This window comes from Xenopus laevis, chromosome 8S, assembly GCF_017654675.1.
Source record: "Xenopus laevis strain J_2021 chromosome 8S, Xenopus_laevis_v10.1, whole genome shotgun sequence".
Taxonomy (NCBI): domain Eukaryota; kingdom Metazoa; phylum Chordata; class Amphibia; order Anura; family Pipidae; genus Xenopus; species Xenopus laevis.
The window spans coordinates 72,123,613-72,148,118 of record NC_054386.1 but is presented as its reverse complement, the minus strand read 5'-3'; the positions used below and the strand labels follow the sequence as shown (position 1 = coordinate 72,148,118).

The 24,506-nt window shown below is 37.3% G+C and overlaps 1 protein-coding gene across 1 annotated transcript in view; it reads right to left on the bottom strand.

Annotated features, from left to right (window-relative positions):
• pof1b.S (POF1B, actin binding protein S homeolog) overlaps nt 1-24,189 on the bottom strand; it is a gene marked incomplete in the record, with an annotated part of 53,644 nt that extends 29,455 nt beyond the window's left edge. Inside the window, 6 exon segments of the mRNA NM_001193408.1 lie at nt 60-125; nt 527-537; nt 676-757; nt 2,638-2,697; nt 22,527-22,798; nt 24,061-24,189. Coding sequence (NP_001180337.1) covers nt 60-125; nt 527-537; nt 676-757; nt 2,638-2,697; nt 22,527-22,748 — 441 coding nt within the window.
• Nucleotides 24,190-24,506: the final 317 nt, after the last annotated feature.

Sequence of the window (24,506 nt, the reverse complement as noted above, 5' to 3'; positions counted from 1 at the left end):
GGATTCCTTCAAGTATTATGCATAAAGGTCACTTTGGGAGGATACAATTTATATTATACCTGCTCAGGGTTTTGAACAATGTATCTTCTAACTGTTTCCTGTTGTGTGTAAGGAGATTGTACTTCCTACAACATAAAAATATCTTTAGTTAGCATACACCAATGATACACACATTCACTATTAAGTATTGGCAATGCATTCCCTCTGGTGGCATTAGATATGGTTAGGTCAGACAATTTATAAATCATCGAGGTGCAGCAAGCCTGGTCTGGCAAGTTCATATTATGGTCAGCGTAGGTCAAACATTTTTCTACCCACATATCACAAAGTATATAATGTTGTATCTATGTTAGGGTTAGTTCACACGAGGAGATTCGGGGAGATTTTGTCGCCTGGCGACTAATCGCCTCTTCTTCTGGGCGACAATCTCCCCGAACTGCCTCCGCGTGTCTTCCCATCCGCTATAATGAAAAGTCGCCTGCGCTAAAGCACACGCGGCACTGCGTTTTCCGAAGTCGCCCGAAGTTTCCTGGTGTGAACTAACCCTTAAGATTGCTTTCAGAAAGCTATGGAGCAGAGCAGTCTAACCACATAATGTAGTACTATCAAACATAACATTTAAAAAAGCTTAAATGGATTACAGACATATGGTGAATAAAGTGATGAAAGAAACAGTGTAATCCTGTTGACATACCAGCTCAGGATTTTGAACAACGTATCTTCTTATAGTTGCAGTTGGGTTTGGAGACTGCACCTCCTGGAAGGAAAGATGCCCATATCAGTTTTGTGATAAACAGGTTAGACGCTCAATTAATGTATCATATACAACTTTACTATACCATAACTATTTAAACAAATTTTGTGGGTTTGCCCATGTTATATTCTGTCAGCACTTACTCCTGGATGTAACGAAGATAAAAATACTTTTTATCCAGTCTAAAAAAAAATTGTATTAAAAGGTACACAGAATAACACCATAACAGTAATAATCGCTATGAACCTCATCCTCAGGCTCTCTCTCCTCCTTCCACCAAATGTTGGCAGTGTCATGAAGTTCAGTGAACAGTTTTCGGTTCTGCCATTGGTGCGGATTAAAAATAAGGTCAGTGTTGAGGAATAAATATATATAAATATATACTCTTCCCTTCCATGCTTCCATGGGCCAGCTATACCCTCATGAACAATCCTACTTACTTCTTATTTTCCAGTTGCCTAAACAGCTCAACTGGAAAACAGTGCAAAACATTCATAGAATGAATATGGCTTCCACTTGTAATCCAGTCACACTGCCCCTTCCCAACTACTCAAAAAGTAAAACTTCACATGCAGCCTTCTGATTGCCATTACAAGTATATAGCAGTGATAAAAATGCTCAATGAATTTATATTATGATCTACAACAACAATTTGCCAAAAGCCACCCATGTTTATAGTCACCAAATTCTCAGTGCCAGGACTCCAGGATTATTTGCAAACTAAAAAGTTGATTTGCACCTCATTTTAATACCTATTGTATTTCCTATTGTAGAAGTCATAGCATTGTACTAACAGAGATAAAGGAGACCCACCTACAACAGCATGGAGACCCATTTTGGGCCTCTTCTCATTGATTTACAAATGCTGTATTATATGTATAACTCTATATGCCATAACATAATTAAAACGAATCCTGTAGTAATAGGAAAGGTCAAATAAAGAAGAGAAGGCAGCTCTGTAACTCTTTCTAAATGGAGTCAGATGAACTACAAAACTACACAGCACTTAAAAGGATGCATAAAAAACATATACAAGGAGTTACAACATCTGTATTATGATGTTGTGGCTAAGGATGCATCAAATCCACTATTTTGGGATTCGGCCGAATGCTAAATCTTTCATGAAGGATTTGGGAGAATCACAAACCAAATAAGAACCCTAACTGAAAGGTTTAAAGATCCGTCTGTGATGAATAGACCAAATCAATAGCAATCTCCTTGTCCGTGTGAAAAAAGTGTCACATGATTTTTAAGATTTGGTTTGGGCAGGCATTTGGTTATGAGTCCTGTGGAAAAAGGCTGAATCCCCAGTTGTAGCCTTGTCTGCAGGTTTTTGACCACAACCTTGCTTGTCACATCCGATAGCCTTCCTATTGTTTTATAATCAACTAAAAATGGCTCGGACCCAAACAATAATGGGGTAATACATTTTTTCATACCTTGTACAGGAAGATAGAGTCATAGAGCTCAGCCAGAATTAGCATTTGACTACTTAAAGCACACAAAAGCATTAAAGAAACTGGGATTATTCAGTGAAAAAAAATTCAAACAAAGAAAAAAAAAGCAACATTTTTGTATTTTTATACAAAAATATTTGGATGCATTATTGAAATTAAATCCTATGTTTCAAAAATAAAAAAAAAACATTCCTCTCTTCTAATAATTTGGCCAGCAGAAGGGAAAATATGAGTATTTCATTTTTCTTTTTAACAAATGAACATGAAAGCTTCAACAGATGTATAAAAACAAGCATACAGTATAATATGGTAATTAAGTACAACAAGTGCCAATATGTTATACTGGACATTTACTGAGAAACACAAAAATAAATCATATACTTGCTATTGGTTATATAATATTAATATAAAAAAAGGAAATCTTACCTGCTCAGTGTTTTGAATGATGTACGTTCTTACAGTTTCTTGTTGTGAACTAGGAACTTCCTGCATGACAAGAGAACTATAGTTACTTACACGTAGACCATGAGAATACTGGGCCCTGACTGACTGATAAGCAAATTCAGTATATGTCTGTGTAGCAGATAAGTGAGATAAATAATAATAATAATAATAATAATAAAAAAAAAAAACATGGTTAAGTCTGATACAGAAGTGAAAAAGAACTCTATCACACAAAGGTTCATAGCAGTGGCTTTATGGTTATATGCAGGAGCAAACGGCTGCCACTGCAATGTCTGTGGAAAATTAAATTATAGGTGTGACTATCTCTCCATGTTGAAGAATGTTTTGGGTTGCTCCTTGGAATTCTGTTTTTCATTTGGGAAGGGGAAACCCCTAAAATATTGTGCATTTGTTGTCTGCTATACCAATAAAAATAGGTATTTGCCACTTGCCCTTTTATTGGCTTCATTACAGTGAAGCCATACACTGCTGAAAGTGTTTTTGGAAAGGAGCCGTCTGTGCCAAGGCAGTGTGCTATTCTAACTATTTCTTCATAATGTAAATTGTCTCTAACCATATCCCCAGGCCATTTTCCAATGTTCTCAAATTACTTCTTAGTATCTTTAAATCTTTGTTCTCATAAAACCATGGGAAGTGTAAGTATATGCTTACCCATGAGTGTTTCATAAGTATATGCTCTTCTTCCCTGCCCCCACCAAAAACATGGTGTCTAAGGAATGTGTATCAGTAGAAGTTTGCAAAAAAAGGGATTCAATATTATTATTACTCTTTATTTAGTTTCTTAAGAGTGTTAAAGGGACACTGCAGTGAGTGCTTGCAACTCGTTTGTCCACTTTTTGGGCACTTTGTCACTCAAGTGATTCTAAAATGATTCGAATACAAGTTGAAAGGAGAGCTCCCCAAAAATCATGTTAACTGCTAAATTGAGGTTTATTTCAGACTAACTGACACACATGTTTTGGGCCCAAACTGCTTTTTGGAGTGCTCTCCTTTCGACATGTATTAGAAGCAAATTCAAGGTGGGCAGTATGTCTTTGAAAAGAATTGATGCATTCAGTGTATGGGCTGCTTGGTAGTGTGCTGGGAAATACAATATTGCTTTGGTGTTTGACACCTGAAAGGAAAACTAAACCCTAACAATGAATAGGGCTAAAAATTTCATGTTTTCTATACTAAACTTATTTCAGCTTCTCAATAGCAGCAATGATCCAGGACTTCAAGCTTGTCACAGGGGGTCACCATCTTGAACAGTGTCTGTGACACTCACATGCTCAGTGGGCTCTGAGCAGCTGTTGAGAAGCTAAGCTTAGGGGGTCATCACAAATTATCCAGCAGAAAATGAGGTTGGTCTGTAATATAAGCTGATGCTACAGGGCTGATTATTAAATTCTGATGCTAGTTGCACTGGTTTCTGGGCTGCCATGTAGTAATTATCTGTATTAATTACTAATCAGCCTTATACTGTGACATTTCTATTCAATATGTACTGTATATTTTGAGTTGGTCCCTAAGCTATGTAACTGACAGCATCATGGAGCATGTGCAGTGAATCAACAGAAAAGAAGACGGGGAGCTACTGGGGCATCTTTGGAGACACAGATCTTCCGTGCTAAAAGGTTGTGGTTGCTTTGGGCTGGTACAGAAGCCCGAAACATAATGTACAACATTTCTAGCCTGCTTATTTCATTTAAATTTTCTTGTCCTTTAAAATGACTTAGTGGCCTAAATTACATTAGCAACCCACAGCCCGATGTTGTTTACACAAGAAAAATGGAAGTGATAATAAAAAAGCCCCCAAGCCACGTGATACCTTTAGGGCTGTGGGTTGTTGGATCTTGTTCCCAGTGGCCTCAAAGCAGGTGCTTATTTTTGAATTCCTGTCTTGGAGGCAAGTGTTGGTTTCATAAAAACCACATGTACTGCCAAACAAAGCGTGTTGCAGGCTGTCACTCCACATAGGGGCTACCAATAGCAAATCACAGCCCATAATTGACATCCCCATGAACTTTTTGCAAGTTTGTGCTGCTCCCCAAGTTTTATCTACATCTGAATTTGGCTCATGAGTAAAAGGGGTTGGGGACCCCTGCCTTTAGGACAACAGCTCATCAGGAAATATCAGGCACTGATTAATGGTGTCAAATGGGTGATTTTAAGGGCCTAGTTAACAGCATTTTATAGAAACTGGACAGGCAGGGTCCAACCCCATTTGCCCTTTATTTGAATTGTTTGAAACTAATTGTTTGTCTACTTTTTACACAAATACTGCTAGAAAACCTGACAGTTTGCATTTTCGGTAAACAGTTGTGCTTGAACACACACAATGGCAAGGTCGTTTCAGCTAATTTGCATGTTTGGGAGTTTGGTTGAAATTTTTTTCTTAAAGCGAGAAAAAGTTGAGTTTTAGTAAATAACCCCCTAATGTAGAGAGAGCCAAGTTACAGAAAGAACCCTGATCTGGAAAACCCCATGCCCCAAGCATTCTGCATAACCAAGACTAAACTCACTTTCTCTAAACCACAAATGTCATGAAATATATCAAAAATCTGAATTTAAAAAGCACAAAAAAAGCTGGACAATGCACTAAAAAATCTGAATACCTCTAAAAAATAAAAAAAGCAAAAAAAAAACTGAAAACCTCTAAAAGTCTGAATTGATTAAAAATGGTCTGATAGGATCAGCGCAGCTCCCATTGATTTCTAGAAGACCTCAGCAACTTTTACTTGGCAAATGTTTATGTTAGAGTTATATATATTTAAAAAAAAAAAAAAAAGATTTCCTGATAACGCATGCCATTCTTGTACTCTATATCCATACTTCTAGAAATAATATATTTATTATATAAAGGTCCTTTAAAACAGACCAACTGGGATGCAATAAAAAACAGAAAGGTTAGTTTCTGAACCTATGTTTGCCTAGTGGTACCCAGGAACTGCACAATGTAAATTAATAGCACCTTCTCAAGGAGCAGACTGAAATCACTCAATAACAATTCTTCTGATATAATATACTATTCTGTGGCTACATTCATAACAATAAGGAGCACATTTATTTAAAGGAAGTAGGAAAGTGTTTCTACATTCAAAAAACATAATATAATTATTCAAATGAAATATTTTACATTTGTCTGCATACATAATGTATGAAACAATTGGTATCTTGTTATTATGAAATCAAAAAAGCACACTTTGGAAATTTTGTTTAAATTTGTAACTGCTCTTGTCATACAGTTTATTAACAGTCTACTGTTAAACTAAAATACCTGCCAAATCCCTCATGTCTTCATTATGTGAAATACTTAAAAAATAAAATGTATGAGTGAGGTGGTAGGATCTGCAATCTCATCGAGCCCAAGCTTCCAGTAGGATACTCACAGGAACAATAACCATTTTTCCCAAAGTGAAATCCCAGGTTATATGTTGCTTTTTAACAATAACACGTGAATCAGCTTTATTTTTATATTTCTTTTATTTAGGGGGTTATTTATGAAAAACCAAAATGTTCTCACTAGTTTCTTAAAACTACTTCGACTAAACATTTATCAATGAATTTACTTAAAAATATCTGGTGCAGGAAAAGACTCGCTAAAATTGTAAATTAAAAAAAAAAAAAAAAAAATGTACGATTTTTTTCTGATATGATGCCCAGAAACCACAAATTATTCACGATTATTGTACGAAACCCAGCCCAGATCATGATATCTTCAATTGCAAACGGGACATCCACCATTGAATTCTACATGACATTGGCAGGTTTGAGATGGAGTACTTTTTATTGGGACTTTTAGCAGCATCAGGTTTTAATAAATCACGAAAAATAAAAAAAAATTTATTCCTCCAAAAAAAATAAGTTTTGTACCCCTTTAAAACTCCGACCAGAAAAAAAAACAGATTTTAATAAATAAACCGCTCAATGTAAAAAAAAGTTTTAAGAACAAATTAGAAAGTAGCTTTTCCGTTATGGGTGTTACAAGACAATGTTTCAGATTCTATTTAACGTCCGATGTCACAATAAATAGATGCCATATTACTAAGATATTTTTAGCCATTGGCGAACTAAACAATTGTACGAATTTACCTTGCAGAATTATAAAAAATAATAATTAGGACACTGTGACAAATATGAATTTCATATTTAAATATAATTTACTATTTTAGATCATCATAACCCCATGAAAAAATAGATAAGTGATAAATATCAACAAGTATAAACAGAATGGCATGTATAAATGGTCGCCTTGTAAGGAGCAACCTCACATTTAGCATCCCAAGTTCTTTGTCTGTGACTGATAAGGTGATACAGAGCTAGAGTAGGGACATGGACCAGATGAAAAAAGAATATATCTAAAAATACTTAGTTGACAAATCAGTTTTTTGGGAACTCTACCTATTTCATTGGGCTTTGAACCAAAGGTGTTGCTGTATTAAAGGTGGCAGCTGGATGATGGTCACAACCTAATAATTATAATTTCAGTAATTTATATTTTTTAATACACAGAGCAGCCCCATCCCAATCCTTGAGTTATAGGAGACCAGTGTAGGCAATATAATCTTTATAATGCCAAAAAAAAACCAATTATTTATTAAGTCAATGTTTTGATCACTTTCTTGTCTATTGCACTGTTGTCTATTTCAGTGTGTATGGAGAGATAAGTATTCTCAGTATGACAGAGTCCAGGTGAGCACACACCAGTAATAGACTGTGCGTGATGAATATGAGGGTGAGAACCAGGTAAGTGAACATGTTAAAGGTAAGTACTGAAAGAACAAAAGTAACTTTGTACATATTGTAGCTGCTATTTGTGAAAATTGGTACATCATCACCCTGTTGTACTACATGCATGTGTCAGTTGCCTTTTAATAAAGGCATTTAACTTTATTTAAATAAACCATAGCAAGAAATAAAGGTGGACTACTTTAACAAGGGATTCCAATGAACCCTATTTAACATGTATACATTCTGATGCTCCAGGCCAGTAGTTAAAGGGAGACTGTCATGGGAAAACATGTTTTTTTCAAAAGCATCAGTTAATAGTGCTGCTCCAGCAGAATTCTAAACTGAAATCCATTTCTCAAAAGAGCAAACAGATTTTTTTATATTCAATTTTGAAATCTGACATGGGGCTAGACATATTGTCAGTTTCCCAGCTGCCCCAATCATGTGACTTGTGCAAGCACTTTAGGATGGAACTACTATCTGGCAGGCTGTTATTTCTCCTACTTAATGTAACTGAATCAGTCTCAGTGAGACTTGGCTTTTAGGGGAGGACTCCACGAACGATTTTGTCGTGATCCGACAAAACGCATGCGATAAAAATAAGGTAAGAGATAGAATTGTCGCATGGTATTGCAGTGTTGAGCGTGCAGCGTCTGCATCCAACAGTCGTGTTGCATCAGAAAATGCAGTAGAAACTTTTCAGTGCTACACTAACCACTTCAAAGTAGGCTCTGGAAAGGAAATATTCCTTCTTGTTTCAATGCCGTAAAAAAAATAAAAAAAACTTACTACTACACAGAACAGGAGATCTTCTTTAGCATAACCAAGTTAATAGCTTAATTAAATTTAAACATCACTAATAACATTACCATTAAACTGTTTATAAAAAGTGAGCAACGTGTAAGAAGCGCACCATTTATTTAATTAAACTGCCCTTGTTTTGGATAACTCCCATTATAATTTATGAAACTGTCATATGTAGCATATGGGTGTGATTATTGGCCAAAAACAGACATGTGATAACCATTCCAATGTTCAATATTCATTGTGCCTTCCATTAATTATAATAATTGGCGATTGGCGATACTTAACTATTCCACACATTTTACTGGTGCAACCATGTAATGATAAAAAAAATCCTTTACCTAAAATGCAAAACATCACTAGAGGTCCAGACCACAACCTACCACTCTTACAAAATGATATGCATTAAATCATTATGTCAGCTTATCATGCTGAAAAGGGGGGAGAGGAAGTTATTTTGGATGTTAATACATCTTGTTCTGGGACCCCAAGTAGGCAATCTCCCCTATCATAAAAGGACAGGTTATTTCCCTTATAATAGCTTCAGAAGCATAGTGCCCATGCGTTATATACTACTGAAAGATTAGATCTACTACTTCCAACATTTCAAAAGCATTTCTGTAAGTTTGTAAAACAAGCACTGAGGCATTAATGCGCCTTCCAACCAAACAGAAATTTAGCTAGGAGATTATGGAACATGCCTGTCTGTTATTAGAAGAATAACATCCTGTACAATGATATGGTTACAATGAAAGAACAATACAGAAATTAGTCTAGGCAAATGATAATGTGTTGCCTTCCACCTGGCTAACTCATATAAACACACTGGGTTTCCTCCAAATGCACACAGACACTATGTTTAACATAAAGGAACTCTGCTGCACTCATGTAATCCTAAAGTACCAAGCACTGGGCTTTTTACAAACATATGACTCCCAGTTTCATCAGTCTCTCTATTTTTCCCAGGAACTGGTGCATCACTTGTGATTTGCTGGAAAGAGGCAGCTCTTTTAACGTATTGATAGTATACAACTTTAAAAAAAAAATTCTATTACTATTAATTTTCTTTTATTCTTATTCACGCTGTAAGCCATGTCCCCTAAGTCCTACACTTGGAAAGCAATTGTGACAAAAGTGCAAAAGAGTGGGCACCTTTCTACTTATCCAGCGAGAAACAATGGGGCTCAGTTATCAACACTGGGCAAATTTGCCCATGGGCAGTTACCTATAGCAACCAATCAGTGAGTAGCTTTTTGAAACCAGCTGCAAGTAGAACAATGAATGCAGCAAACTGATTGGTTGCCATGGGTTACTGCCCATGGGCAAATTTGCCCAGTGTTGATAAATGTGCCCCAATGTCTTTGCAAGGTCCCTGACCCGAATTGCCTCATCCTTACTTACATAGCCATTATGAGTTATCACCTGGTGACAATTTCAGAGTTTAATAAAATCTCTGACTTTGTGCTGTCACTCAACAACCATGGCTTTCTCTAAGAGTCTGAGTGAGGCTCTGAACGTGAAGCTAATTGATGCCTACTTAGCAGGGGAAGGCTATAAAAAGATTGCAAAATGCTTTCAGCTCACAATTTTCACTGTCCATAATGTCATCAAGAAATGGCACATAAGGGGGAAGTGTGGAAGTCAAGGCAAGATCTGTAAAAGCAAGAAATCATTCAGAGAGAACTGCTTGTGTGCTGGCCACAGAGGCAAACCCTCACATTACTGAATGATTTGTCTGACACAGGAGTGGTGTTCCACGATGCAGAGTTGCTTGCACAAACATGATTTGCATGGAAAAACTCATCAGGAGGAGCCTTCAACCTGCAACCTCATCACAAACATCGACAAAATGATTGCAAAACGGTATCTAGACAAACTTACAGTATGGACTGATGAAGTAAAAATGTAACTCTTTGACCACAAACACTAAGGGGGTTATTTATCAAAATCTGAATTTATTTCACTATTTTTGGAAAGCCACTCTGACCAAAGCCGTACAGACTTTTCCCCCCTATTTATCATGAAATTTTCCATGAAAAATTCTTGTGTGGGAAAAGTCTCGATAAGATTGTAAAAAAAAAAATCGGAATCCTTGACTTTTTCGGATTTGACGCCCGAATACTGTGACATTTTTCGGAAACTGAGCGCAAATCAGGATATCTTTGGAACATATGCCATTGACTTCTACGTGAACTCGGCAGGTATGGAGTCTGAGTCCTTTTTTTTCTGACTTTTTAACACAATAGGGGTGTGTTAAAAGACCTACATCACAAAAAAATTCAGGTTTTTTTTTTCTATGAAAAAATGGTGATGAATAAAACAACTTGTCAACTGCTAAACATGGGAGAGGATCTATTATGCTTTGGGGCTGCATAGGCAAATGGATTCCACTAAATATCAGCAAATTTTGGATGCCAATATGAAATGCTCAGACAAAAAGTTAAAGCTGAAGAGGGGATTCAGGTCGGCTATGATGCTAAACATACCTTAAAATCCACCATGAGCTACTCGAGGAAAGGTATTTACAAGCTGTGATCTGTCCCAAAGGGGTGTAAGCAAATTCCTGCTTACTAGGGAGTCCTACCTTTTGCACATGCCACTATTACTATTTTATTTGTTCCTGTATTTTAAAATTAAAATAAAAACAACATATGCAACTATTAATACATTAATGTTTTTTTAGTCCACCGATTCCTGCACTTTTACAAAACTAACTAAAAGTGCAATTTTGTGAGTGCTCTCCATGCTGTTGTGCCACCGATTCAGTCATAGTCATAATAATGATTTATTGGGTGGCAGTGCTGAATTCATCAAAAACATGCTTTAAATAATTATTGCATTCTGACTCTGCAGCATTTCTCCTCCCTCCATGTACAAGAATTATCCTCCAGCTAATGTCCTACAAGTATGTGCTTGTGCACTGTAGCTTCATTGGCCAACTGCTGTAAGGAGTATTTTTATACGGAGCATTTACTGGGTAACTTATTGAATAATGTTTGAGCAATACTGTAATGAGCTATTAGAAGCACAACAGGGATCAGTTTCCTAAACAAAAGCTTGTTTGGTTTGAAACAGTGAACATGGCAATACACAATAATTGCCCCAGATTTTCTGTACACCCCTGAATTTCCAATATTAGCCAGTTTCCAATACAGGTATGGGACCTGTTATCTAGAATGCTTGGGACCTGGTGACCTGGTGTTTTCCAGGTGACGGATATTTCTGTAATTGGGATCTTCATGCCTTAGGTCTACTAGAAAATCATGTAATACATTAAATAAACCCAATAAGCTTGGATCCAATAAGGATTAATTATATCTTAGTCTGGATCAAGTACAAGGTACTGTTTTATTATTACAGAGAAGAAGGAAATCATTTTTTAAAAATTGGATTGATTATTATGAAGTCTAAGGGAGACAATCTCTCCGTAATTTGGAGCTTTCTGGTTAATGGGTTTCCAGATAACTGATCGGATACCTGTGCTTTGGGTGTAGACATACATGAGAAAACTCCAGCTTAATATAATGATTAATGGCCAGTGCTGTTACTTGCCACCTGAAAATACAGATGTCTGATTTTTTTTTTTTTTAACATAGCACAGATAGGGGATCAACATACTATGTCTACTAAAAAAACATTTTAAAATTAAAAAACCCAACAGGATTGTTCTGACACCAATATGGATATAAGCATAAAGGTACAGCTTTATTACTACAAAAATAACAATGGCTTATTTAAAATGCACCTGGGAATGGGAAATGCACTTCATGTACATTGGAGCTTTTAAAATAGTAAACCCCATACCTACATGGTATAACTGAATCAAAGGACACATTGGATAGAGCACAGCATATAGAAATCTACTTAAAGGGGAAGTAAAGTCTAAAATAGAATAAGGCTAGAAATGCTGTATTTTGTATACTAAACAAACGTGAACTGCACCACAAGCCTAATCAAACAAATGATTTATGCTTTCAAAGTTGGCCACAGGGGGTCACCGTCTTGTAACTTTGTTAAACATCTTTGCAAGACCAAGACTGTGCACATGCTCAGTGTGGTTTGGACTGCTTAGTCATAAACAAAGCTGCTTGAGTTCTGCATGGCTGGGAAGTAAGGCGGGAGCTCCCCCTGCTGTTCATAAGTATGATTGTTTCCCTGCTCAGCAGTTAGGGACCGTCTGACAATTCCTATCCACAGTAGTAAATGAAGGGAGAATTTCACTGCATACAGTAAGGTTTCTTATAAAAATGGTACACATTTTTTTTAATTAAAGTATATTGGAGATAGGTTTCTTTTTCATTAAAGAAAGTAAAAATGGGATTTTATTTTTTTTGCCTTTACATATGCCCTTTAAGAACACAGAAATTAGGAATGAATAATAGCAACAGATCATTTGTGCGATACACTACTGACATCAATATCAATATCAGTCCTCTTATTTTGGTGGTGTTATTTGTGTTTGTAGATGCAGAAAAAAAATATTTTGTGTAAACATGCATTCTTGCACAGTTGTAGATAAAAATCATAGCACTTCCTTAAGGAAATAGCACTCAGACAATACAGACCATTAAACACAACTGCAACTTTAAAGGAAATGATATGCTATAAAGTTTAACAACATTTTACTGTTATGTAAATTGCAGGAAAAAGATTTTGCATCACTCAAAAATACAATAGTTAAATACATGAATGTTGTTTTTTTATTTTCAAGTGTTTGATGTATATTCTTTTTATGTCTGCTGAACAAACATACAATAAAAACCAGCAAACTGCAGTTACTGGAAGTTATAAATCAAAGTGCTGACTCTACATTAAAAAACACAGGACGCCTAATTTACAGTATTTGTACCGAAAAACAATGTATTTTTCCTTTTTTTCCTATTGTCATTATGGGAATTGTAGTAGATTTACAGATCCAAAGCATCCCAAATAAAGATTAACAAAATATATCTACAAAAAAGCATGCAAACATAATTATTTAATTTTTTTTTTTTTTTTTAAAAACTAAAACTATGGAATGGAAGGTGAAGTCTCCTGAGAACCCCCAATCTACCAGGCTCCCTACACACAGGTTCTACCCAAAAGGTCTTGCCCAGGCTGCAGATGCTTATATGACTCAAACATAACCTAAACAACCTGGCCTTCATTTGTTGTGTGTCCTATTATTTAATAATGTTCTGCCACTCACAGGTTTAGAGTTAAGAATGCCATTTGGTTGGTAGGAAGAAATGACATTAGGTTCCAGGAAACCTTTTATAATGGAAGATAAACAGTAGAGAGTATGAAAATCAAAATCAAAAATCCTGGACAATCAGACAACATTTAAGTTGCAGTCTGGAAAGAGCCAAATAGGATGGAAATTCATTAAAAAAAAACAAAAACATTCAATGTAAATAATGAAGGCCAACTGCAAAGCTGCTGATGATATGTAGTTTTAAAGTTAATGTAATGGTGAACTGCTCCTATTACATTAAAAATAGGCTAGTTTATTTTTGTTTCCAGAAGGCAAATATTCCACTACAGTGGTCCAGAACTTTTTGATACAAGTGTTTAGAAGAGTGCCTTATGGAACTGGATATTTTTGCTTTGAGGCACCAGCAGCACATCACCTGTGCATGAGCAAAAGCTCAAATCTTTAAAATGTCCTTGGCATTTTTATACCAAGGGCATTCTCTGGCATTCTCTATCCTGTAGACTCAGGGACAAAATACCATGAAAGCCCATACCGATCAACTTCAAAATACTTTCCACTTTGTCTGTCTTTAGAACATGTGTTTTAATCATCCACAAATTCTTTTGCTTTGGAATATACCAATTAACCACAAAGCAACGTTCTTTAAATTAGATAAGCAGTTCTCCAAAACGAAGGAGCAGCATCTGTGGATAGACAGGCCACTCTCAAACAAAAGAGCAACATAACACTAAAGGAAATCATTTTAAGTTTGGTGCAGTCTGTAAGTATAGCAATAGTCTGGTAATGGATAATGTTCTTTTTTTTGCAAAGTCCTACCATTTTGGGAGAACTTTGCATAAGCAGACATGCCCTTTAATGAATGAGTGGTGCTTTCAGATTTGTAAGAGGAAATCCTGCAAACATGAGTTAATATTTTACAGACTGTGACTGTAAGTAAATTGTCATTTGGACTATGGACAACTAACCTAAACAGAAGTCTGATGCCATGGCACTAGCAATCAGCAGTCCTGCACTTTCATTTATGGCTTATAAAGTTCCTTGCATGTTGGTTTGCCACACCTACACTTTCACAACTCTTAAACTGCTGACTTTCATTGTTGGGACCATCTTGTATATGTGGCAAGGTGAGATTTTCCGATTAGCCACCCACAGTAAATGTTTTATTAGTTAATCATGAAAGGCACTCAGCTAACAGCCTATCTAATGTTTTTTAAGCAGAACCAGAGGAGAAGTTGAAGGGGCAGCCAGGTAGCAAATATTACAATTAGGGATGTACCGAATGCAGGATTTGGCCTTTTTCATCAGCATTTGGATTCGTCCGAATCCTTCTGCCACGCCGAACCGAATCCAAATCCTAATTTGCATTGGAACGAAGTGGATTCGGTGCATCCCTATTATAATATCAATATGTGCAGACCCAAATATTTGCTAAATATCTCTAAAACATCTGTAAACCTACACATACAAACTGAAGCAATTCCCCACAGTTAACTGGTTAAATGAACAGTTTCAAGATAACATTAGAAAATAATGAGCTGGTCAGCATTTCCAGTTAATATTTGCACAAAAAAGTCTCCTGTGTGTTCAGTAACTGTTAACCCTTCTTTCACCAATAAAGTAAGGAGCCCACCTGAGAGAAAGAGTTCGGTGTAACACATCCTCTACTGGGAGTTGCAACTTGTGCGGCCAAGTCTAAGGTTCACCATGTGAAGGTCAGTGGTTGTAGGCTAATACAATTGTACTGATAGTCATGGTCTCTTTCAGAAAGAACAACAATCCAATAAACAATCAAATCCTAACAATAATCTGAATGGAAAATGTATTGTCTGTGTCAGATGTCGATACAGCTGGTCAGTGCATTTGTGTAACTTCCTGCCTGGAGTGGAACCAGTGACCTCGTGTTTTCTGACTGTCTGCATTGCCTCTGCTCTATGTGAGCAGACAGATACTGTCCTGAAGTTGACTTTGTAATTGCACGTAGGTGTGGCTTGTTTAACCCATTGCCCATCTGGTCACAGGTGATCAGTGTAAGCCATTAGTCTGGCTATAAAACCCACTGCTCTGGACTCATTGCCCAACGTAGGTCAATTCCCCAAAAATTCCTGGGTGTGTTAGTGATCTGATTTACTGTCAGTATCAGACTGGCCCACTGGGACACCAAGAAAACTCACGGTGGGCGCAGGTGTCAGTGGGCACTCCGGGCCTATTTCATGCCCATTCCCGATGTCTTTCTGCCAAAAAAAGAGGTTCCATAATGGAAGAATAAAGTAAAATATGTAGAGAAAAAGGACTAGGAGAATAAAGAGGTTGAGTGAGGAGCAACAATAGTTTGGAAAGTGGGCCCACAGCCTAAGATTTTCTGGTGGGCCCACATTCTAAGGTTTTCTGGTGGGCCCCTGGCATCCCAGTTCGACACTGTTTACTGTTTCTCACCTTGACCTTTGATTATTCGCTGCCTGAACCAACCTTGCCTTATTACTGACTATTCTTCTGGATCCTGATTGTGTACCACGCTGTCTGACACTGGTCTGTTTATCCTGACTATGCTCTCTGTTCCCCTCCTTCCTGTATACGTTAAGAGTTCCCTTTCCTGCCCTGAACTCCCCTCTTGGTTCTCTCACTTTAAGACCTGGCGGTATATGATGGCAGACGGCTCCTCCAGAAGCGAAAGGCAGTTGTTAAAGGCAGAAGCGTGAGCCAAGACCGGGACCTTGTTCTGGGTTCTGGGATACCATAAGTAAATTTGCCATTAAAAATTAATGGGAAGTAGGAAAGGGCATTTTGGTTGCTGCTGTTCTTTCTAAATAAGGACCATGACCATTGATGCAATTATACTGGTCTGCATCAACTCTGAATAAGCTTCACATGTTGAACCTTAAACATGGCCAGACAAGTTACAATTCCTAGTAGAGAATGCGATACACAAGATTCTCTCAGATGGACCCACACACAGGACCATCTCTCAATAGCTTGGTGCCAGTGGTTCTTCAAACCTATAATTAATTCTCACTTCACAGTTACTTCTCTGATAGCACTGGGCACAGGCAGAGTACTCACTAATAGGTGAAGTAGTCCTCAGTGCTAGAAGAATGCCCAGTGTTGTCTGTGGTACTTTACTTTAGGAACCTCTATATACTTGAGTCTAACCAAAAAACCTTTACTGTCCTACACATGTTGAATAATATAAATATTTTAAAGGGGACCCGTCACCCCACAAAAAATTATTCTAAATCCAATTTTATCATGTAAGCATCAAAGCAAAATTAACTTTAATTACACTGTATAAATTATTTGAGTCTTGTTTCCATATTAAGCAGGCAGGAGCCATTTTGTGGACACTGTTATTAAGGCAAGCCTTGCATCTTCTCGGAATCTTGTTTGTGCACCAGAATGGGGGACCCAATGTCCATCCCCATTCACTGGCTACACGATTAAATGGTTAAGAGAACTGGGGGAATGTGGGAAGAGCAGTGACATCTAGGAAGTACTGAATGGAAATTGAAAGTAATTTCTTGCCCCACCTCTAGGAGGGGCAGCCAATATTTGATTGATAGCTGAGATTTTTAAATGAGTTTACAACAGCTATGAATGCTTTAATAAAAAAAAGAATTTGGATTTCATGTTTAATTTGAAAAGGACTTTTATTATACAGCTTTTTATGTCTAGTTAACATGTCCACTTTAATAAAAAAGTGCAAAGCTGAATTTCCTAATATTTTTAAAAGGCTCTATATCTCAAGTGCACTTTGATGCCTCGAGAAAAAAGGCCAAATGCATCTCAAAGACAAGACGTCAGCATCACTGGCACTGGTTCCACATCTTTTAACATTTATTAAAAAATAAAATCTTGACAACAAATTCTATAATTTAATTTTAATAGCCACTTTACACAGAAAGGATATAGAAGAATTAAAACAGGGGCAGTTATTTTGATGGCAAAATTGTTTCCCATACTTAAACTAATTGTTCACCTAAAAAGAAAGCAAGTAACAATGTACTCATTTGCAACGATCCCAGAATGCATTGCTTTTAACAAAGCCCAGAGGAGACAGATTTACAACATAATTTTTTTTCCTAACAAGGAGATGAACTATAATTTATGGTAGGAGGTTCAAGGGCAGCACTAACAATGGGTATTGCTTTCTAATCTTCCATAGCTGGGGATGAAACAGGACAATAGTTGTTGCTAGAGAGGTAATACAATAAAAGCATTTTTAACAAGCACCAGCCCAGATAATAGAATTTAAAAGCAGCTGTACTGTTAGCAAAAGGCCTTGAGCCACTAGGCAAGCACTTGAAATATTGTACATGCCCCAGGCAAATACTCAGCTTGTTAAAATTTCAGTATACATAAGTGTGAATTGTGAAAACATTACTGTATTATGATTTGTATGGCTGAGCTACATTTGTTATTGGGCCCATCTAGCAAAATAAACGTGTAGTATTTTACTAATTCTTTTTTTTTACTCATAAATACTACTGGGAAGGAATTGAACATGTTTACAACAGGCATTAGTGTGACAGTGAACAACAGAAAAATGGGGAGGCACATTTATCAAAAGTCGAATTAGAATTTCTGAGTTTTTTTAAACTCCCTTAAATTAGAATATACTCGATATACGACTGGGGGGTTATTTAAGAAAAAAATTGAATATCTAAAACTTGGACTAATTTTACCGACCCGAAAACTCAAATCAAATTCAATTCGAATTCTACCAAACTCGATTTGAATTTTTTTCTCAGAAAAAAACTCGAATGTCAGGAATGCTACAAACATCTCCAAATCACTGGACCTCTCCCATTGACTTATACATGAGTTTGGCAGGTTTTAGGTGGCAAATAGTAAAATTCAAATTCTTAAAGGGGACCTGTTGCCCAAAAAAATATTCCAAATACTATTTTATGACATTAGTCAAGCAAAATAAACTTTAATTACACTATATAAATTATTTGAATCTGGTTTCATTCAGTCTGGGAACTCATAATTATAGCAAGCAGGCAGGCACCATTTTGTGGACACTTATTAATTCAAGCTTGCATCATGTCAAAATCTTGTTTATGCACCAGAATAGGGGACCCGATATCCAATCCCATGCACTGGCTACACAATTAAATGGTAAAGACAGAGGGGGAATGTGGGGAGAGCAGTGATACCTAGTAAGTGCTGAATGGAACGTGAAAGTAATTGTCTGCTCCGCCTCTATGCCTAAGGCATAGAGGAGGGGCAGGCAATATTTGGTTGACAGCTGAGTTATAAATGCTTTAATAAAAGAAAGAATTTGGATTTCATGTTTAATTTAAAAAGGACTTATTATACAGCTTTTTATGTTGGGGCACTTTAAAGGAGAAACCAACCTGTGGGTAAAAAAACCCTACCCCCCACCCCAGGTAGCCCTCCCTCCTCCCCCCAGGCTAACTACCCCCCCCAGGGAGATGGCCCATACTCCATACTTACCCCTTGGTGCAGATTCTTCTAGCGAAGAATCTTCCGGCTCCTTGGTAAGCTGACTGAGAGATCGGAAATTTCCGTGTAATTCCGTGCATGCGCAGTTGTCGCAATCTGGAAAACTACTCCAACTGCGCATGTGCAGAAGTACAGATCTCCCAGTCAGCTTACAGAGGAGCCGGAAGATGGAAGTGTGGAACTTCGCTGGAAGAATCTGCGCCGAGGGGTAAGTATGGAGCATCTTCCTGGGGGGGGAGGCTACCTGGGGTAAGGGGTAGTGTTTTTTTTCCCACAGGTTGATTTCTCCTTTAAAGAGCCAGAGTATGATAAATCTTGAAAATCGAATTTCTTAAAAAACTCGAATCAAGTTTGGATGATTCCCTAGTCAAATTTGACAGTTTTGACTATAAAAAAATTTTGAAAATTCGAATTTTCAATTCCACCCTTAATAAATCTGCCCCATAGTGTTACTTTGGAGAAAGTAACACTTATTACACCGAGTAGCAATAGAATATATTCTGGGCAAGAAATGAATGAATGTAGCTCTGCGTTAGGCTACATGTTCTGAAAAAGTACAACAGATCTTTATGTCAAACCTACTATTGTCAAAATATCTGTAAATCAGTTGTGAACAAAGTGGATGGAATGTGTAATTTATATGTGTGTCACCTCAGCAATAGCAACTCAACAGTAAGCACTACCTAGTGACATATCACGCACACAGTCCGGGCTGGTGTGATTGCAGGCGCTTTATGGAGACCTAGACACAAACTATGATTTCTGAAACAAAATATCTGAAATCACCACACACTACTTCCTGTGCCAATTGTTTTAAAACAAAAAACAACCAAAAAAAAAAAGCACACACACACACACACACAGAAAAAGAAAACACAAAAATTGCATTTGCAGGCAAACGCTACAAGTGTATGCAAAATTTAGAGCTTGGATCCCACATTTTTAGCAAGAAAAACATTTTAGAACAATCATCAGGACTAGAAAGAAGTTTACAAATTGAATCTAATTGAATAGGCAATAGACTTATTTTAATTACTGCAATGCATTAATGTTAGGGGTATTACAGGTCTGGAGGGGCATTGGACAATAATACCCTAAACAATAAAAAGCTTTCTGTATTGTTAGCAGAATATCTGACTGCTTAAAAGGAGTCAGTACATTTCTGATGAACTGACATTTTTTTTAAACAATATATAAAACACTTTCCTGACTGTCAGAAAAATGCTCCTGACAGTCATGGGAGTGTTAATACGTGTTATTGGGAAGCTTATTGTATTTCCCAGTCTGAATCTTTCTAGATCTGCCTGTAAGACATTTTGTACAAAACATTGTCTAGATATAGCAATATAGTTAAGTTAGCTTAAAAAAAACGCACAGAATTATCCTGCAAATGGCCAGTGACCGAGAAGACAAAATCATTGAAAGAAAAATCAGAATGTTGTTTGAGCTCTTAAGCCGTCCAACCCAGAACTGCGACATTTACCAAAATGCGAACATGAAACAATATTGCTCAGCATAACATCTGAAGAAGCCTATCAGGAGCCCAGCAGTAGGAGATCATCTGAGCGATGAGAAAACAAATATTTCAAACATTTTAGTAATTACAGTATATCATCTTTGAACGTGTGCATGAAAGATATAAAGTAAAATATCAGGACAAACCAACTTCATAAAAAAAAAAAAGTGTTACCAAAAGGCGGTGGGTTTCATCATTTTGCAGAAAGAACAGTAGCCCAACTGACTATTTCAAGTAGGTTAACCCATTCATTCAAAGGCATAGGCTGCACACCTAGGCACATGCTCTTTTTTGTTGAAAGTGGAGTAAAATTATTATGCAGGCTGAGAGGGGTTCCCAAACTTTTTCATATGACTGTATTATATACTGTAGTTTGCTTTAATCACCACCAGCACTAAATTCACTAATTGCTGTGAAAACCATCATAGTGCAATAACGTAGAAACATATATACTTATTAGCTCAAGTGTTGGACATTACTGATTCACTTTTCACTTGTAAATTAGAGGCATAACTTACAAGATACAATTCTTCTCCCCTTACCAACCACAAACATTATGTCTGGTCCCTACAGACCAAGTGCTGCTGGTTTCTTGCTTTGTTGTAAAACGCCTGGAACCAAAGACGGATATAATAGTTTTACAATGATATATCACAATGCTTTACTCCAGGATCATATATCAACCTTCCATTATCATCAGTTCCAGTCAGGATGAACATAAAATTTAAATAGATACATGAATAGAGTAGAATTCAAAAGTTCTCTTCCTCAAACACAAAACAGAAGCCAAAGACTTTCTTTTTAACTGCAAGGAACAGTGCAATCACATTAAATTCAAAACAATTACCTGTACAATTAATTCATTGGCACCAATAATTATCTAGACTGGAAAAGCAGACTGACACTCCCTTATTCACTCAACATATACAGCAGCTCTAGAGATCCAGCATAACTCAACACCTTTACACTATTTGTAAATTATGGATCTCCATAAAAATAGCAAGGTATTCCCCCTAGACTAAACTAATCAAACGCAGATGACCAACTCAAGGCATATGAGTAGAATTTAGTCCACACATGTATTTTCTTTTCCCCTTACCCGTTCATTGGTTTCTTTTTTTTCCTTTAGACCCCCACCCAAAAAAAAGTTGCAGCGATCAAACAATCCTACCTAGGAAAAATAACAAGATAAAATCGTTTATGGCCATGAGGTCATTATTGTTTGGGAACACGTCACCAACCAATCCTTGTCGGACATATGTCCCACAGGCACACTGGTTCTCAAGATGGCTTTACAGCTGTTGCAAACTACAACTTTCACCACCCCTAGCTAAGAATGCTGGAAACTAAAAAAATTATAGCATAAGTGCCTTTACTTTGACAGTGATTGTAAATTGTAGAATTTTAGCATGAAAATAGGTGTGGCGGTTTAGCCGGAAAAGCTGAGAGATCAAAGCTTTTATGATGAAGAGGTGTGTATGTGAATTTAACAAGGCAGGATTTGAAATTTCTCGGGCATTCTAAAAAAAAAAAAAAAAGATTCGGGAAGGTAAAATCTATAGTTTGAAACCAGTAACAAGTGCAGATTTATTGCTACATTGGAGCTGCAGACAAGGCCTGAGGGAAGTAGGTCACAGGAACTTACAGCTTCCTAAAAGCAGGAAAGAATTTAATTCAAGACTGGTAAAACCAGCGGAAGGGGTTAAAAGTAAATAACCAATTTTATAAAGGCACCCCTGAGGGCCAGTTTTAAGATCATTCCACTCTTCCTCCACATGTGGAGTAACAGAAGCTAGACATAAGGATAAACGGTAGTATTTCACAGAATTTATGCACTGATCGTTTTCAGCTGATAGCCCCCTTGAGGTCATATATTTGGCCAGGACCCCATTAGCTAAGGTTACAAGTGCATGAAAACATTGATGTATCAACAATGCAGCTACTGAAATATCAGCATTTGCTTATAAAAGTGAGTGCTGGGAACCGTAGTACATAAATGTAAAACACAGTACAAGGAACGTTGTGCCGTTGTACAATAGACACAAATAGTAGAAAGTAGAAAGTACATGCACACAGAGAAATAAATGCTGTGGGCTGAGAGCACGATAAATGTTAGAATATCAACAGCAGGCACAGAGAAGATGTAGAAGACTGTCCCACCTGCATATGTTGAACTCTTTGAAATTGAGGCTCAGGAGGCGAGATCACAGTCTGGTATACAGGGCTTGGAGGATTGGCTCTAGGACTCAAAGGAGCGGAATTATCCATAACCTGAAACATTTTCGTGACTGGACTGTACGTCCTCCTTCGTTCATAGAATACATTGTCCCTATCTGAAGTATTTCCATTTTCAGTCACCCAGTAACCAGAAGAGGTAGACATCTTTTCACCAGGAGCAGGTTCTTCTGGCAGCTGGCTAAGCTTTGTGCAACCTGTAATGGAAACAAATATCATTGATTCTCAGCATTTTGTTGGTAACTGCTACATAAATCACATTTACATGACAGCACTGTGCTAAGCAAGAAAAATCCAGAGATGTGTTTGTGATCCAGTTCTAATGAGATAAAATAGCCCTTCTTCCTGCTCTTCAGCCTGATGTGTAAACAAGTGAGATAATAAAAGATCTACCTGGTGTAAGAAAACCTTTCATGTGCGGCACCCATTTAGTGTTTGTGTATGTGAAGGTAGGGATTTACTGTATTATGGGAAGGAAACGGTGCTCACTGTTCTGTGTATTACACGTACAAATTAACTTTGTGGTCATGTTGAGATGTAAATAAAGAAGACTACACCATACATTTGCTATCAAAGAATTCCAGAATGGAAAAAAAAAAGAGAGGTGCCGTATTTTCAAGACTAGATCACTAAATATAAGCAGCCAGCAAGCCCAGACACTGGTAATATGATTCTCATTCCAACTATTCATTATAATTTTTTTAAATATTTTGGATGTTTTGCCTCTGTTTGTACATTGTGTTTATGATGAAATACCATACTGATTCCACTGCACTCTCCTAGTCATGGACAATGACAAGACATCTGCTTATCTTTGCACAGCAACAGCTTTTGGCAGGGTGCACGTCCCAGCATTAAGATTTCTATGGAGACTTAACTGAAGCTGAACGCAGCACCGGCTATTAAAGAGGTTATTCACCTTTAAATTAACTTTTAGTATCATGTAAAGGGTAAAATACTGGGAGACAATTTGCAATTGGTTTTCATTTTTTATTATTTGTGTTTTTTTTAAATTATTTAGCTTTTTATTCAGCAGCTCTCCAGTTTGCAATTTCAGCAATCTGGTTGCTAGGGTCCAAATTACCCTAACAACCACACAGGGCCTGAATAGAAATATAAGTAATAATAACAATAGTTTGTAGCTTTACAGAGCCTTTTTTTTTTTAGAGGGGTCAGTGACCCCTGTTTGAAAGCTGGAAAGAGTCAGAAGAAGAAGGCAAATAATTCAAAAACTATAACAAAGAAAAAACAAAGACCAATTGAAGAGTTACTTAGAATTAGTCATTCTATAGCATACTAAAAGGTAACGTAAAGGTGAACCACCCGTTTAACAACACTTGTTGTTGCGTATACAGGACAGTTTGCGCAACTATTTACAGAATATAACGCAGCTGTGTGCACTTGGAGAGGGATAGGCAGAAGGACAAGGACAAGCATCAGAGGAGCAAGAATACTGTACCTGAGGGATTCCCCGAACTGTTGCTGCAGCTCTCCTCACGCAGAGCCACTTCCTAGCTGAGAGAATGAGTTCTGCCCAAGCTGTGGGGGTGGGATGAATGAAATCAGCTTGCGGTGCAATAGGCTGGAGAATGTTTCAAGCCTGAGCTCTGCTCTGTCATTGGGCGTAGCAGAATGCCCTGGAAGATAATGTGCAGGTGTGTTTACCTGAGATCTGACAGACTAGAGTCCTACTCACTACTGCGTGTGGGCCCCGCCTCTCCGCCACTTGTTATGCAGTCATTAGGGTGTGACCAGAACTCTGAGAACTGACAGTTACATGTCAGGGAGACTCAGCAGCATTCCTCGCTGCTTTCTGTTGCTCTCTGACTGACACACACGAACACTGGGATGAGCTCTCAGAACTTAATCCTAATATCAGGAAAGTGAAGGAAAACTAGAAATGTG